Consider the following 16,944-nt stretch of genomic DNA (forward strand, 5'->3'; position numbering starts at 1 on the left):
TAATAATAAACGAGATAATTCAATAATTATGCTACAACTGTCACTATTTTCCCCTCATAACTCGGAAAATATCGATCGCACGAAAAAAATTATAATAAATGAAATTATAGAAAATCGCATTTTCAACAATTTCAGTTTCTACACTTTTTGTCAAAAAATTGAAAATGGCGGAGATATTGAGCAAAAACGGTGCTCGTTTAAAATCAAGATGGCGGCTAACACAACGGTGGAATTCAGTCGAGATTTTAAATTTATACTAATATTGATCCTCCCTAAAGATTAGAAAAATAAAATTTGGGGCAGCTCCTAATGCAAGGTCAAATGCTATCCCGACTGGGCTAATAGTTATATTAACTAACTTGTAGTACCTGCACATTTTGTTCATGAAAAATAATTACTCATTCTTTCTTTCCTATTCATCTTTCGCTCTCAACTTTACCTTGGATAATCAGGCGAGTAAACTGCGACCTACCCTTCAAAAACAGATACTAGGAATTGTGTTTCTCCTGAAGAAATACTTCTAATAACATTGCGTTAAGTGTTAAGTATATAGTAAACAATAAGTTAATTAGCATACGAGTATTTATTAATCAAATAGATAGAAACAATTTATTATTTTAAAAATTATTTGGTAAGTATCCTGAATATTTATTATTACGGTTTCTTTTTCTACTGGTGATGGTGCTAAATACCCTGTCGTAAACGAAACGTCCTGTTCTTTTCCTTGCAGGAATCACTGATGTCGTTGAACGTATAGCCAAGCTGAAATGGAATTGGGCAGGTCACATAGCGCGACTGAAAGACTCAAGATGGACCAGAAAACTAATTGACTGGCGCCCAAGAGAAGAAAACGCAGCAGAGGACGACCACCAACACGCTGGATGGACGACATTAACCGAATATCCAAGAAATGGCAACAAGAAGCACATAACCGTGAAGAGTGGCGAAGAATGGGAGAGACCTATGTCCAGCAGTGGACAGAAGAGGTTGTATGATGATGAAACGAAACGTCTGGATAGTTTTATCGTAAATGAGCAGCCTGCCTGAGATACAGGTGTAATATAATTAGTTGGTACATGCATCCAAAATCAAGTGGTAGAATTGACAGAAAAGTACATTAAACCTCGGTCATGAAATCTGAATAAACAAGGATAATCAGACCTGTGAATTTCAACGACGAATAAAACTTGCTTGGGCGGCGCGCATGGTTCACTAAGAGACATCTTTATTTTAAGAGCAACATCCCGATCACGCATCTCGATAGCTATGAACCGGAAGACATTTGACCAATGTTTTCTTCCTATTATGACATACGGAGCAGAAACTCTCACGCTCACAAAAACAACAGCACTAAAAATGCGGTACAAAGGCGCACGGAAAGACCGATTCTCGGCGTGACAAAAAAAGACAAAATAAGGAACCAAGACCTATGGAAAAGAACAGGTATCACTGATGTCGTCGAACGTATAGAGTATAGACAAGCTGAAATGGAATTGGGTAGGTCACTTAACGAGACTAAAAGACTCGGACTGGATGGACCAGACAACTAATTGACTGGCGCCCAAGAGAGGACAAACGCAGCCGAGGACGACCACCAACACGCTGGATGGACGACATTAAACGAATATCCAAGAAATGACAACAAGACGCAAAGAACCGTGGAGAGTGGAGAAAATGGGAGAGACCTATGTCCAGCAGTGGACATAAGAGGTTGCATGATGTGAGGGCCGCCGGCTAGATGGTATACCGTGAACATGTGTCGACGAGTAGCTGCTCTATGTTGGTCAAAATTGATTCACTGCAGTATTGGCTATTTCAGATTCGTCCAAGATTTGACCGGCAAGATTTAGAACTCCGACTTTGTATTTGCGTTTCTGTCTGTCCGTCATTTTTTTCAAGTCTGGCAATAAACTCAACAAAAATTGAACATCTGCATCATCGTTCGCTGAATCAAATGGTCTATTAGTTGATTGCTTCTTTTTATTCTCCTCGAAATAGTCCAATACAACCTTATTAACATCTTCTAATGTTACGTGAGCAGTTTTAAGTTTTTTAAGTTTGCTTTCAGTAATCACTGATGATTTTGAAAGAGTCCTTTTTTCAAGATCTTCTAGAAAATAGTCTTTTTCCAAGACAAGTTGTGGGTTCGATAAAATTATTTCTGGCTCATCATACTGGCTGACTTCTTCTCTCTCTTCTTCTTCCCCTTCTCCAGATTTATGTGAAGACTCATCGGTTAAAATTTCTTGAGTATAAAATTGTTCATTAAATGTATTGCTTGAGCAGCTTTCTGTATTGCTCGGTACAGCACTGTTTGGTTTAGCTTGGCGTGTCTTTGTGAAGGGTAAAATGAACCCTATATATTCTGCTAGATAGTAGGGTCGTGGTACTGATACGCCAGATTCAGATGCTACACATTTCTTCAAATGTTTGGTGTAGCTTCCTCGTAGATTCTTCCATCTATTTTTGCATTCTGCGATAGTAGCTGGAAATAAAATAAATCTTTATTAAAATTAAAAAATAATAATAAACCCAGTAAATTTAAATCAATTAATGACAAGAACATAAGGAGAAATTTAGGCCTTCTCCTTCGACTATTTCTCGACTAGCCTTCTCCTATTAAAATTAAAAAAATGATAATAAACCCAGTAAATTTAAATCAATTAATGACAAGAACATAAGGAGAAATTTAGGCCTTCTCCTTCGACTATTTAATGATATTTACAGTACAGGAGCGATCCCTAAAAGATGGCGTGAATCCGTCTTCATACCACTGCCTAAAAAGAAGAACCCCAAATTACGCCAGGACTTCCGCCTTATAAGTCAACTAAATGACATTCTGAAACTTTTCTTGCGAATCGTATAGAACAGAATATATAGAAGATGTGAGGAGATCAGTGGTCAAGAACAATCTGGCTTCTGGAAAGGTATGGGGACGCGAGAAGCAATATTCTGTCTTCAAACTATGGCACAAAGGTGCAAAGATCAGCAAGCAGACCTTTTTGTATGTTTTATGGACTTCGAAAAAGCATTCGACTGAGTGCATCACAGTACCTTGAGAGAAAGATTGAACGACATCGGAGGCGACAAAATAGACTCTAAATTATAGAAGCCATTTATTGGAATCAGACAGCAATCATAAAGACCAGTGGTAACACGTCAAGGACAATTGAAATACAACGAGGTGTCAGACAGGGTTGTGTGCTGTCACTGATACTTTTTAACGTCTACTTTGAGGTAATATTTGCGAACGCTTTATCGCACTCTTCATAAGGAACCAGGATAAACCGTCAAAGAGTAAATAACATCCGTTATGCAGATGACACGGTTTTAATGACCGATTCGGACCATAGTCTTCAGATACTGTTAAATAGGGTTAATGAGAGTTGTGAAAAAATGGGGATGAAGATCAATACTGCGAGAACCAAAGTTATGAAAATATCAAGGAACAAAAATTGTCTGTGGACAATACACAGATTTTCCATTTTATTTTATTGCAGCCGAAGCTTTTTCATTGATGTGTAACATCATGAAGCCGTACCCTAAACGAGGCTTAACAAATAGGAAGAGAGTGTTCAATGGCAGGTTATCTTTTGTGAACATTTTGTTTTTGAATGTCCCTGATATCTTTAGAAACAAAAAAAAAAAAACAGACGGTTTTATTCTTGAATATAAATGTTTCCGATACAAAAGTTTGAGACACCCTGTAGGGAAGAAAACGTACAAATGTGGGTATACATCGATATTATGTTGTAGTCTCATATTTTGTGAACATTTTATTTTTTTAATTTCTCTAATATCTTTAATAACAAAGAAACTAGACGGTTTTACTCCATGTGTTTTTAACTGACGACATGCAATACGTGAGGGGGCAGGTCTTATCATACCGCTAAGATGAAATTATTTTCTATATTATATTATACAGTGCATCTACTTAAGTTGGAAACATATGGGAAACTTTCTTATTATTAATTTTACGAAAAAAAGTTATTTTTTAAAAAAGTTCTGCATGCTCTAAAACCTAAGATTCAATCATCAAATATCAAATTTTATCAATATTATACGAGGTATGTCAAAAAATGTGAATTTCGTTCAAGAGTAAAGTACCTTTATTTCTCTCAATATCGAAAATTCTTATTATGAAAAGTAGTCTGGAATTAAAAACTAAGATCAAATATGCAATTATATGCTTCTAATTAAAAAAAAAAAAAATTTCCAAATTTTTCTCAAATTTGTGGATACGTAACTTCGTTTTTATTTATTACACATATGATAACTCTTTTATTATTAGTTTTACGAAAAAAAAATTCTTTCTAAAAAGCTCTGTATGTCCTCACATCTAAGATCCACCATGAGATATCACATCTTATTAATTTTATACGAGGTAGGTATGTCAAAAAATTTGAATTTCACTCAGGAGTAAAGCACCTTTATTTTTCACAATATTGAAAATTGTTATTACAAAAAGTTGTTTAGAATTAAAAACTATGTTTCAATATGCAATTCTTCTTCTTCTTTAAGTTCCATCTTCTATCGAAGGTTGGAAATCATCATGGCAATGCGGACCCTGTTGACTGTCGCTCTAAATATCTCTGCACTACTGCATTCGAACCATTCCCGTAAGTTCTTAAGCCAGGATGTTCTTCGTCTTCCCACATTTCGCTTTCCTCGGATTTTGCCTTGCATAATAAGTTGTAATAATGAGTATTTTTGCCCTCTCATCACATGTCCCAAGTACTCAAGTTTTCGTCTTTTGATAGTTAGTATTATTTCCGGTTGATTTCCTATCCTTCTAGTTACTTCCACGTTCGACATTCTTTGAATCCATGATATTCGTAGGATTCTTCTGTAACACCAAAATTCAAAGGCGGCCAACTTATTCAAATGGACTTGTTTCAACGTCCACGCTTCCAAGCCATAAAGAAGAGTAGAGAACACGTAACATCGAAGCATCCTTAGGCGTAGTTCTAACCTTATATCCCGACAACAAAGAAACTTTTTAAGTTTAATGAATGATGCACGTGCTATTTCAATACGTGTCTTAATTTCTTTGGTTTGGTCTACATTTGATGTTATCCATGTTCCTAAGTATTTGTAGTTATCCACACTCTCAATCACAGTATCTTCAATAGTTAATTGGATGTTTACGTGTGCCGATTTAGTTATGATCATGCATTTAGTTTTCTTTAAATTCATCTTCAGTCCGTACTCATGACAGCGTTCATTAAGGCGTTGCATTACGTTCTGTAAATCATTGTTGTTATCTGTTATTATTACTGTATCGTCTGCAAAACGTAAGTTGTTCAAAACTTCTCCATTGATAGATATACCTTCTATTGAATTTGAGAGCGCTTCTTGAAATACCGCTTCACTGTAGACATTGAAAAGTAGTGGAGACAGCACGCAACCCTGACGGACTCCTCTCTGTATTTTGATATCTTGGGTGTCCTGGTTGTCAACTCTTATCTTGGCAGTTTGATTCCAATATATATTAGATATAATTTTCATGTCACGACTGTCAATATTTTTGCTTTTTAATATATCTACAAGCTTTTTATGTTGAACTTTATCAAATGCCTTTTCAAAGTCTACAAAACATAAGTACATATCCTGATTCATGTCCATGCATCTCTGGGCCAGCACATTCAAGCCGAACAAAGCATCTCGTGTGCTCATACCATTTCTAAAGCCAAATTGTGTGTCACTGATTTCATATTCGAGAGTTTTAACAATTCTACTGTGTATTATTTTCAAAAATGTTTTAAGTGTGTGACTCACTAAAGATATTGTTCTGTGATCCGAGCAGGTTATTATGCAATAACCTGCTAACCTATGTTATAATATGCAATTACATCCTTCTAATTGAAATATTGTGAAATATAAAGGTACTACATATACTCATGAGCAAAATTCATATTTTTTGATACACCTCGTATAAAATTAATAAAACTTGATATATCACTGTTGCATCTTAGAATTTAGACCATGCTGAGCGTTTTAAAAAGATAACTTTTTATCGAAAAATGAGTAATAAAAGAGTTATCATATTTGAAATAAATAAAAACGATGTTGGTATTCATAAATTTGAGAAAAATTTGTAAAATATTTTTTTTTCAATTAGAAGCATGTAATTGCATTGATCTTAGTTTTTAATTCCAATCAACTTTTCATAATAAGAATTTTCGATATTCAGAGAAATAAAGGTACTTTACCCTTGAACGAAATTCATATTTTTTGACATACCTCGTATAATATTGAAAAAAATCGATATTTGATGATTGGATCTTAGGTTTTAGAGCATGCAGAACTTTTTATGAAGAATAAATTTTTTTCGTAAAATAAATAATAAAAAAGTTTCCCATATGTTTCCAACTTAAGTAGACACACTGTATATGTATAGTGCGAAAGGAACAGAGTGGTTCAAAGAAAAAAAAGCTGTGTAATGTACCTCTAGTTATTTAAAGAGCCTCCACGTAGACACCAAATCCGTACTTACTTTCAAGCAAATTCCACCCCAAAACATCACAGAGCCCCCATTAAACAATCTCGTCTCTTTTATGTTGCGCTGTGCATACCGCTTACCAGGTCGACAAATAACTCATAGGTGTTTACCTTTGTACCTTTCTGTTTTTAAAGTTGTGTTAACTGTTATTTTTATGATTAATATAGTTTTGTTTCATTTAAAACACATGTTAAAGAGTAAAACCACATAATCTTTTCTTTGTTTTTAAATATATCAGAATTATTCATTCAAAACCAAAATGTTCACAAAACATAAGACTACAATACGATTCTGATACCTCGTCCTCCCTACAGAGTGCCTCAAACTAAACATAAGAAAAATACTTCTTTTCTTCCACCCGGTATAAGTACAAAAAAGAAGATTGAGTAAACCTTTTCAAAACTGTGTAAATACTAAAGAAAAATCTAAAATAATAAAAAATATTAGCGGAATCAGTTAATCTGTTCACGAAAAAATCAACTATGAAAATGAGCATAATTTTCTATATCCCTAAAATATGCCTCGCAGTGTATGTATATATAGGTACAAGATTAAAAAATGCTAAACGCCGTAAAAATGAGTTACGCAAACAATATTCCAGCTACAAAAGAGCTGATATGAATATTACGTGGCACAAAAATGTATTTTAATTTTGATGAAAAATAAAATTCTAGTTTTATTTTGAAAGATTTTTCCATAATATTTGCTAAATTTGAAGCAAAACGTGCCATAAAAGAGTAACTTTAATACAGTTTGCATTTTGAAGCTCTTTTGTGGCGTGTTTTACTCCAAATTTAGCAAATATTATGGAAAAATCTTTAAAAATAAAACATTTTTGCGCCACGTAATATTCATATCAGCTCTTTTGTAGCTGGAATATTGTTTGCGCCACTCATTTTTACGGCGTTTAGCGGTTTTTTATTCTTGTATCAGGAGTTCTTCAAAGTTTTTTTATATGTATGAACTTAAATGTAATGTTTCTCGATTACACGTTAAGCATTAAAAATGGTCGCCTTCGTTGCATTATCGTCCAAATGTTCTAGTGGTTACGACACTAAACTTGTGATAAGGCAATCCGAGTTCATATCCCAGCGATTCCAATACTTTTTTTTTCAATATAATTCTTTGTGTGCATCGAATATACACTAGATTTTTTTCTATTCGAAAAAGATTGAAAAAATATTGTGATTGCTGACAAATGAACTCGGATTGCCCGATCAAATTTAGCGTCGTAACCACTACAACTAGAACATTTCTACGATAATGGTTAAATGGGGATTATACTTTGGAGCTCGATAACTTCTATATGGCTTAACCGATTTTGATCACTTAACATGAGTTAGAAAGGTATTGACAAGTAGTGTCTGATGCATCTAAGGTCAAATATGATCACTGAAGATATTTTAGGATTTAGTGAGGTTGAAAAACCGTTTTCCCCATGGAACTGGATTTGATCATACTTATGAGGCCTATAACTTGAAAATTCTAATTTTCCAAGATATGAGGTATATGCCGTTAGACACGTCTAAAGTCCTCCTACAAACTTTCAGTTATTGGCGCAATTTGTAGGTTGAAATTTTGAGTAATTGTCGAAAAACAAAAATTTTTAAAGTTCAATTTTTCAGTTTTTCGGCTATACTGAGCCGTGTGTATGTCCGATCCTGAACGCTTAGGCACCATTTGAAAGCTTAACTCAACGCTATTGATTTGGTGTATTTGCGGTTTTCCTGTCTCTCCTTGAACCTAAGATATATACCCCCAAAAAATATGTCATTTTGTACCTACCCAGTCCTCTAGCTGGCTTATGGGTGGTCAAAAGTTACAAACTACACCGGTTCTGAATCGGCCTTGACCCCCTCTTGAAACATAGAAAAAAATTCAGATCGGTGTAACTTTTCCACACACATAGGTACATACATACCTACTTACATATCTACCCAAAAACATTTTCCCCTTGTTAAATAGAAATTGAGTCATATTTCTGAGCTCGGTAACATTTGAATGATGTAAACGATTTTCAAAATTAGATATGCGTTTGAAAGGTAATGAGATGATAAGTTCTATCTATAGCAGCAAAGGTCGGACTTAAATTTCGGAAAAACAGACCCTAAATCGGAAGGGCCGTAAAATCCATACCCTTGGACCAAAATGGATTGTTGACATATGGATGGGCAAGTCTTTTCCTAAGCAGTGGCGTAACTAGTCTGACCTGCGCCCCAATGCAAGTATTCCTCGTGCGCCCCTATTCCCAGACTTATTCTCCACCCCCCCCCCCAACCTCCAACGAATAACAACATTTCTCCATATAACAGTAATTTTATTAAAGTTAATTATTAAAAAGTTATTATTCAAAAAATTAATTGAAAGTAAAATTAAGGGGCTATCCTAGTGTAAAAGTACGAAATCCACATACTTTTTTTTAATTTCTAAAATAAAAAGAACTGTACCAATTTTTTTGAAAATTTGCATGAGCATTGCACCGTGAAAATAAAAACATAGCTCCACTGCTGCAGTGATTGGGACTAATAGAGACCCTGAAACATGACATTTCAAAGTTATTATTGAAATATAAGTTATTTTCTATACCATCAACTAGGGGTATTTGATCGGATAAAAAATGTCAATTTGGCGGTTTCTAAAACTGCAAATGTTTTAGCTAATTTAAAAAAAATTCAACACTTCGTCATTTTCCCAAATTTTAATATTTTTCAAAAATCATAGTTGATGGTATAGATAGGAAATAGGTTATGTTTTTATTTTCACGGTGCCAGTATCTGGCGCATAAATCGTTTAATTTTTAATATTTTTTAATGAAAATTGTTTTACTTCTTTTTATAGTACATGCTTATGCCAATTTTCAAAACAATTGGCACAGTACTTTTTATATTAGGAATTCCCAAAAAAAGTACTTATATGAATTTCGTACTTTTACACTAGGATAGCCCTTTAAGTTACTGAACATTTCCAAATACCAATAATATAACTGAAGTAAGGATCACATTATATCCTTACAATTAATTAATGTACTTTTTAGGACGATAAAATATACACTACTTACTTTACTCAACATTTTTTATTTATTTAGTGCCCTATACAATATAGTATACATGATATCGCAAGCAACAATATAATGTTTATATTCCGTTTCTCAAACTTTGATTAATTTTACTAGATGATGCATTCTTACAGTCAAACCTACCTACAGCTTATTGGAACAACACTGTACGTTAATTCCTATTCCCTGACAAAGCCTCTGCGGCTCTTTGTTTCTAGGAACAGTCTTGCTAACTTTTCTACATCTAAAGACCGAGCTCTTTCATGTTCAATACTAATTACTAATTACACTAAGATCACACAGTCTAGTATTGGACATAGAGTTCCTTAAGTAGTTCTTTCTTATTTTTAGTTTAGAAAAAGATCTTTCACTACTTGCCACAGTTACGGGTAATGTAAGAAACATTATTAATACTTTACTTACGTTTGGGACACTTGATGCAATAAATTTCCTAATCAATAGATAATCAACCAAGTGGCTGATTTTGCTTATTTTATTACTTTTGATATCGTCTTTGACTACATTTCTAAAGCAAATTCATTGGTCAAAGCATGAGTCACATCAGATTCATATTTTTTACAAAACTCAGAGGCTGACTTTACAAGTTGTTCGTCAGAAAAATATAATAAATTATCTGGGTTTAAAAAACTGAACGTGTCAGTTATACATACCATAGATTTAAACCTTTCGTTTAACTGTGAAATAAGAATATCAACAGCTTTCAGAAATACCTTAACTTTAAAGCAATGCACAGGATCACTAAACTCATAGCATTGATTATAAATATTCCTGTACTTATTAATCAATGCTCATAGTCACTAGAAAGTTCGTCAAAAAAAGTCTTTACTTTTCTTTTGCGTTTGGAGGTCATTGTCAGTTTTTGGCGCCCCCTAAGGCCTGCGCCCCAATGCACCGCATTGGTTGCATTGGCGTTAGTTACGCCACTGTTCCTAAGATGGGATTTGTCCAAATTTTCAATTCAGTCAGATTTAGAACATCGAAAATTTCGTGTATATATATATATATATATATATATATATATATATATATATATATATATATATATATATATATATATATAGTGTCGCATGTAGGGGGTTGTGCGCCACTGGCGAGAACTACCGTTCTCTGGGCGATATCATATCAAAAAATATGACTTTAATAAACGCATAAATATATTTTAAATATACTGTATTTTCTACTTACCTCCTTCTCCAATGTTCTTAACAATTTCTGTCCAGGCTCGCTCTTGCAAATGACTCATGCGATACTCATCCAGTGTACTGTCATAAAGACATGGATGAGCCTCTACAAGGCCTACAAATTTTATGTTAAATTGTTGATCGTCTTGCATGATTTTAAAATTTTAAGTACTTCCTATAAATTGCAACACAAACTCAACGTGGTGACCACTCGAAAATTACTAACCGACTGTCGATTAGTGGCAAGAGACTGGCGCCACGCCATTTCCAAAATACCACCACTCCGCTACGACCTTATACGATACGTGCGACTACAAACACGTCAAGCAATTCTACCTGCCACACGGTCACCATACCAGTGGCGCAACCAGGGTGATAGTTTTGGGGGTTATACCCCCCATTTGAATGTACATACTTTGAGTTTAAATTGGCGGGTATTCCCCTATGAAATTTTACACAAAAGGTGTAAAGGTCGCTACATATTATCATGCACGTAGCATTTCCAGCACGTAGCGTAGACTTCGAAAAACTTTATTTTACTGAAAGGTGTCTGATGCGATACGTTCCAGACAGTGTGAATTGTTCATATTTAAAACCAATTAATGATAATGTTGTTCTGAAGCTATTTTCTTGTGGCATTTTTATAATCAATTACTTTTAATGGGAAATAAGCCACAATTTTACCAAAAAAAATGATTTTATTAACGTTTCTATTTCAATTTTACTAAAAAAATTATTTTAATGAGTAGTATTTTGTATTTTGACAACGAAACCCGATTAGGGCTTCGAAACGTTAATAAAATCATTTTTTTGGTAAAATTGTGGCTTATTTCCCATTTAATCATAGTTTTCGGAAACTAAACGCTACGTGCTGGAAAAGGTACGTGCATGATAATATGCAGCGACCTTTAGTCTACTTTCTAGTAGGTGTCTTTCACGACTCCCGTGTTCACACTGTTGTCAATTAGGTGCCACCGACAGGCCCGACCAGAGGGGGGGGGGGGCAGGGGGGCAAAATCCCCGGGGCCCGGGCCCGGCCGTTAGCAAATTTAAAAAAAATTCCTTTTATTATAATATTTTACAACAGATTGAATTTGCTTGCGGTTTTAATTATGAAATTATTATAAGGAATATTATGCATTTGGAAAAGGCAATAAGGCAATAATATAAGTTTAAGATCTACTATGGGTCAACAACGATTATCTGATTTGGGACTGTTAAGCATAGAGTCGAAACTTGCAAAAACTCTTAATTTCGACCACGTGATCCAAAACTTTGCGGATATGAAAGCAAGAAAAGTTATGTTGTAACTAACAGTTCTATTGTAAATAATTAAAAACAAAGTTTAATTGTTAAAACTGTTTTAATTTTCTTCCTTCCTGTGTCAATAGCATGAGTGTTCACTATTACATATCCCAGTTTATGAGTTATCAGATTTTTGAGAATTTTCGTTCAACTGGGTTTGGGGGGGGGGCGGCCCGGTCTCATTCCAGGGGCCCGACCCTGACCACCGACAAGGCTACCCTCTTTACATTTCAACAATTTTTCAATGACTGTAAAAATGGGCACATGAGAATGAGACAAATATCTGATATCTGATATTGGCCCGGAGCTGAAAGTGTTGGTTATTCGATAAGGTTTTGTACGCCGTATTAAGTAGGAAAATTCCTCTATTTATTTGTTGCACCTGGTTTTGTTTCCCCTTTTATGTGTACGGATTATTACACTTTTGACTATTTTGTTACTATTTTCTCTTAATTCGATATAAGAGTTATTATTTTTTGTAATTTGGGACTTTTTACATCCAGAATGTTACTTCCATGTCTATCATCGACAACTAGGTGATTAATTTGGTTTCGTGTGGAGTTGTCGTTAGAGACCCAAGTCTGTTTATAACAAAAATATGTATTTATTAAATGAAATAACTTTTCTGATCTGTCTTCTTCTTCTTTAAGTACCGTGCCCAAATTTTTGGCGTAGGTAGCTTCCATGACAATTTGCCGATATCGTTCTCGATCTTGCGCGGCATGTAATAGTTGATCTGCTGATAAGCAAGTCCATTGACGAAGACGAAGGTTTCGGATCCATGAATATTTCTTCCTACCAATTCCACTTTTTCCGTCGATATTTCCTATGAGTATCAACTGCAGCATTCTCTATCTGCTACCTCTCATATATGCCCGAGATATTCAAGTTTTCTCTTTTTTATCATCTTGATTAAGTCACCTTCGCCTTGACCTACTCTGTTTAAGACTTCTCTGTTTGAAGTGCGTTGAACCCAAGATATTCTGAGCATTCTACGATATGACCACATCTCGAAGGCTTCTAATTTGTTCATCATGTTAACCTTCAAGATCCAAGTTTCACATCCATATAATAATACAGGATACACATAACATTTTAGGAACTTGATTCTTAGTTGTAAATTCAGCTGAGAGTTGCTCAGAGTAGATCTACGTTTCGTAAATGTTCCTCTTGCAATTTCTATACGAGCTTTAATTTCTTCATCCGGATTTAGTGTCTCGTTTATCCAACATCCTAGGTATTTTGTAACGTTACAATGTTCCATCTCCTTTCTATAATTCGTCCTTTTGTCTTCCTTTGTGTTTTACTTCTCATATATAGATTTTCTCTTTATTTTGTTTCTTTGACATTTGAGTTAATTTTCGTTCCAAGCCTTTTCGTTTTAGTTAACATTTCATTCTACAGTCTTTCCATTCAAATTAAGTTCCCATTCGCTATGCAAAAATTAAGTTCCGCACTTCAATTGTTCTAGCTCCTGTCCTATTCCCTTAACGTACTTCAAATAATAATTTTCTGAAACCTGAACTATTTATTGTAATTAGCGAGTATTAAAATATTCGTCAGTACTAGTTTTTCTCCAATATGTTATCCACTTAAAAATGAGTGCCTTCGGAAAATTTGCTCTCTTTTGAATAAAACTTGAAATAAGTAAAACCAATGTAATATTATCTGTAACAAGAGGTGTTTCCCAACTTATTTGGGGTGAGTATTTTTTTTTGATTATAATTTACCTTGTGCTTTTCGGCTAATGTTTTGGTGAGCGATCCTTAGAAATGCTTGAGTTTTTTTATTTATTATTATCTTTATTTTTTTTACACTTATTGCCATTATTAACTTTATTCAGTTTTCAATTACAATTTTTTTTCCTTTGTGTACCCTCGTTGGCAAGGAGATTATGTTCAGTGGTATTAGTTGCGACCGTTTGACTTTGGTAGGACGGTCTACTTATACGCGAACTGGGTCTCCTTGCCAAACGTGGACCTCATATGTGCTATTGACACCTAGTAATACGCACTGTTTTTTTATTAGTCGCTGGGGAGAGCCCATGTACCAGGCTATATAAATCAAATACCATCTAGCCGCCGTTTTGCACCGGTGACCATGAAACTACAGTAAGGGCCTGCACCCGAACACCTCCACCTTCAGTCAACAGAGGCCACGTGGAGCCGAAGTCCCTCCAAGACCTGAAGACAGCAACGGAGATCCCTCGACGCCTCGACGGTCGCATAAGATAAGTAGCCTCTTGCAGTCAGGTGTTCGCAAAGTGCTACTAAACGAACTAGTTCCTTGACAATAAGTTTTTATTTTTTTTGTTAATAAATTTCAATTTTCCTTTATTCAGTATTTTGAATGGCGATAATGTGTATTTAATTGATTTAATAAGGTCAATAAATGAAATGTGAACCTTTCGAATTTTATTGAATAACCTCCCTTAGATCCTTGGAAGAGTGATTCATTGTTGCACAGCGCAGAACCTACGCCAGGCTGAGCTAGAGCCAATAACCTTTGTAAGGGTTACACTAGGTTACACTTGGCGCCCAACGTGGGGTTAAAAATGATTAACTTTTGTTATCGGTTCATTACTGGCAATTAGTAGCATAGGGCCGACGCGCGACGTCTTGTTTGTTAACCATAAGTAACTTTGTCTTTGTTGTATTTATGCTACGTCCGTTATTGGAGCATTCTCTAGTGACTCGATCTATAAGGAATTGAAGATCTTCAATACTTTCAGCCATGATCAAGCTGTCGTCTGTATATCTGATGTTGTTAATAGTTTCTCCCGCGATTCGAACTCTACATTGCCCTTCCAAGGCATCGTTAAAAATTATTTCTGAGTATACGTTAAATAAAGTTGGGGATAACACACAACCCTGTCTGACACCTCTTTGAATCCAAAATTTGTCTGTCTCTTTGCCATTTACCAGAATAGAAGCTTCTTGATTCCAATATAGATGTAAAATTCTCAGATCGTTATCATCTCTTCCAATCATTTCTAGATATTCAAACAGCCTATTATGTTGAACCCTATCAAACGCCTTCTCAAAATCTCTAAAGCAAACGTAAATTGGTTTCTGTACATCCATGATCGTTGAAGTAATGTTAGCATTGAGAACAAAGCTTCCCTTGGTCCCAGTCCTTCTCTGAAACCGAATTGTTGGTTTCCCATTGTCTCTTGACATTTTTGCTTGATTCTATAAAGAATTACCTTAAGAAGTGCCTTGAAGAGTGGTTCATGAGACTAATTAGTCTAAAGTCTTTACATGATGATATATTAGGTTTCTTTGGGACTGGAATAAATGTAGACTCTAACCATATCTGTGACATCATTCAAGTTTCGTATATGTGATTAACAATTCTTGTTAGTTCTGACTCTATTGAGTTTTATACTATGGCGTTGGCCTTTTATTAATTTCAAATGACCTAGCTGAGGATCGAACCAGCGATAACCAGCGATCGCAAATCCACTAAACTTGTCGATCGACTGCGCCTCAGCTAACTGGACCGTCTAGCTAGACCGACTTCTTATTTAAAAACAAATAACTCACCACAATCAATAGAGCAACAATCAGACCAGTAGGTAGATATGGTGCTGAAACCACAAAAATATGAAAAAAAAATAAGAATCCTGGAGAGGATAATAATAAGGAGAATTACAGACCAATACAGCTAGATAGTGGATTCAGAAAACTAATGAAATATAAATAATGAAGAGGCGTTATAACAGAAAAAGATTCACACTTGTTTACGCCTTCCTCAAACCACTCTAAACTTTTATTAACAACTAAGTACATAATTTTGTAACGTTCTGATCAGGCACGTAGCCAAGGGAGGGGTCCATGGGGTCCGGACCCCTCCCAAAACTACCTCGGCTTTTGTACCAAGGCAGCAAGTTTATTCCCAAGTTTTTACTAACATTTTTGAAAAAGTGAACGTAATTATTATTATTTTTTACTAGGATTATTTCTGTTTTTATTCAGTGTACGGATCAACTTACATCCAATTTAAAAATCAGATTTAGCAAAAACGAAAATATTCTATCGGCATTTCAAAGTCTTTCAAATGCATTTGCCTCTAGAGAAAAAGCAAAATTGCTAGAAAATTTGGCTGTCTATTACACCCGCGACACTTCCCTTGCAGCAATAAAAGCTGAATATGTATATGTTATGGTGTAACTGTAATACAATATACAATATCATCTTTGGAACCAAATACCTAAGTTCTCCATGTAATGAAACATTGTAATAAAGATTTGTTCTCTAAACATTTACAAATTCCTTAGAATTTTGGCAACTATACCTGTCACAACGGTCAGTGTAGAACCTTCGTTCTCAACAATGAAACGAGCAAAAAATTTTACTCAGAAACAAGATGGGAAACGAAAAACTCAGTTTATTGACTCTTTGTTCCATTCATTGGAACGTCGAAAGCCAGATATATAGATATCAAATCATCATCACAGATATCATAAAGCGAATAGCATATAGCTGAGGTGGAATTGGGCGGGTCATGTAGCCAGAATGGAGAACGGTGGTTGACCCAAAAAATTACAGTGTGACCACGAACGGACAGAAGAAGTAAAAGTAGACCACCTACACGATCGACAGACGTCAAAAGGGTTGCTGGGAATTGGTTGCTGGACGCCCAAGATCGACAGAACTGAAAGAAATTAGGGGAGGCCTTACGTTCAACTTTGAATGCAGAAGGCTGGATGATGATGATATATCAAATAACCTAAAATTATTGAGTAGACAGCTGAATAGAAGACCATAAGTATACTCTTTTCTAAGGAATTCTATATTTCGTTAGTAGTCACTAACATCATCAGAGAAGCTAAAATGATATTAAAGATACAATGGTGAAATTAGCTATTAAAAACAACT

The 16,944-nt window shown here is 34.9% G+C and overlaps 1 protein-coding gene and 1 long non-coding RNA gene across 2 annotated transcripts; one reads left to right on the forward strand and one right to left on the reverse strand.

Annotated features, from left to right (window-relative positions):
• Nucleotides 1-564: 564 nt before the first annotated feature.
• On the reverse strand, nt 565-11,050 carry LOC126884572 (uncharacterized). The gene is made up of 2 exons (XM_050650554.1): nt 10,764-11,050; nt 565-2,485 (listed from the first exon to the last, which is right to left on the reverse strand). The coding sequence occupies exons 1-2, from the start codon at nt 10,909-10,911 to the stop codon at nt 1,785-1,787; spliced, it is 849 nt and encodes a 282-aa protein (XP_050506511.1). The 5' UTR covers nt 10,912-11,050; the 3' UTR covers nt 565-1,784.
• A 588-nt stretch (nt 11,051-11,638) lies between these two features.
• On the forward strand, nt 11,639-14,472 carry LOC126884573 (uncharacterized). Its single transcript, XR_007698097.1, has 2 exons — nt 11,639-13,765; nt 14,093-14,472. It is a non-coding gene; the product is annotated as an uncharacterized LOC126884573 (long non-coding RNA).
• Nucleotides 14,473-16,944: the final 2,472 nt, after the last annotated feature.

Source organism: Diabrotica virgifera, chromosome 5, assembly GCF_917563875.1.
Source record: "Diabrotica virgifera virgifera chromosome 5, PGI_DIABVI_V3a".
Classification (NCBI taxonomy): domain Eukaryota; kingdom Metazoa; phylum Arthropoda; class Insecta; order Coleoptera; family Chrysomelidae; genus Diabrotica; species Diabrotica virgifera.

Excerpts from the sequence above, each read along its gene's own strand:
- LOC126884572 (XM_050650554.1), bottom strand. The coding sequence starts at position 10,911 with ATGCAAGACGATCAACAATTTAACATAAAATTTGTAGGCCTTGTAGAG. Across the intron at positions 2,486-10,763 it reads TAAGAACATTGGAGAAGGAG|CTACTATCGCAGAATGCAAA; the intron begins GTAAGTAGAAAA and ends TTTTATTTCCAG.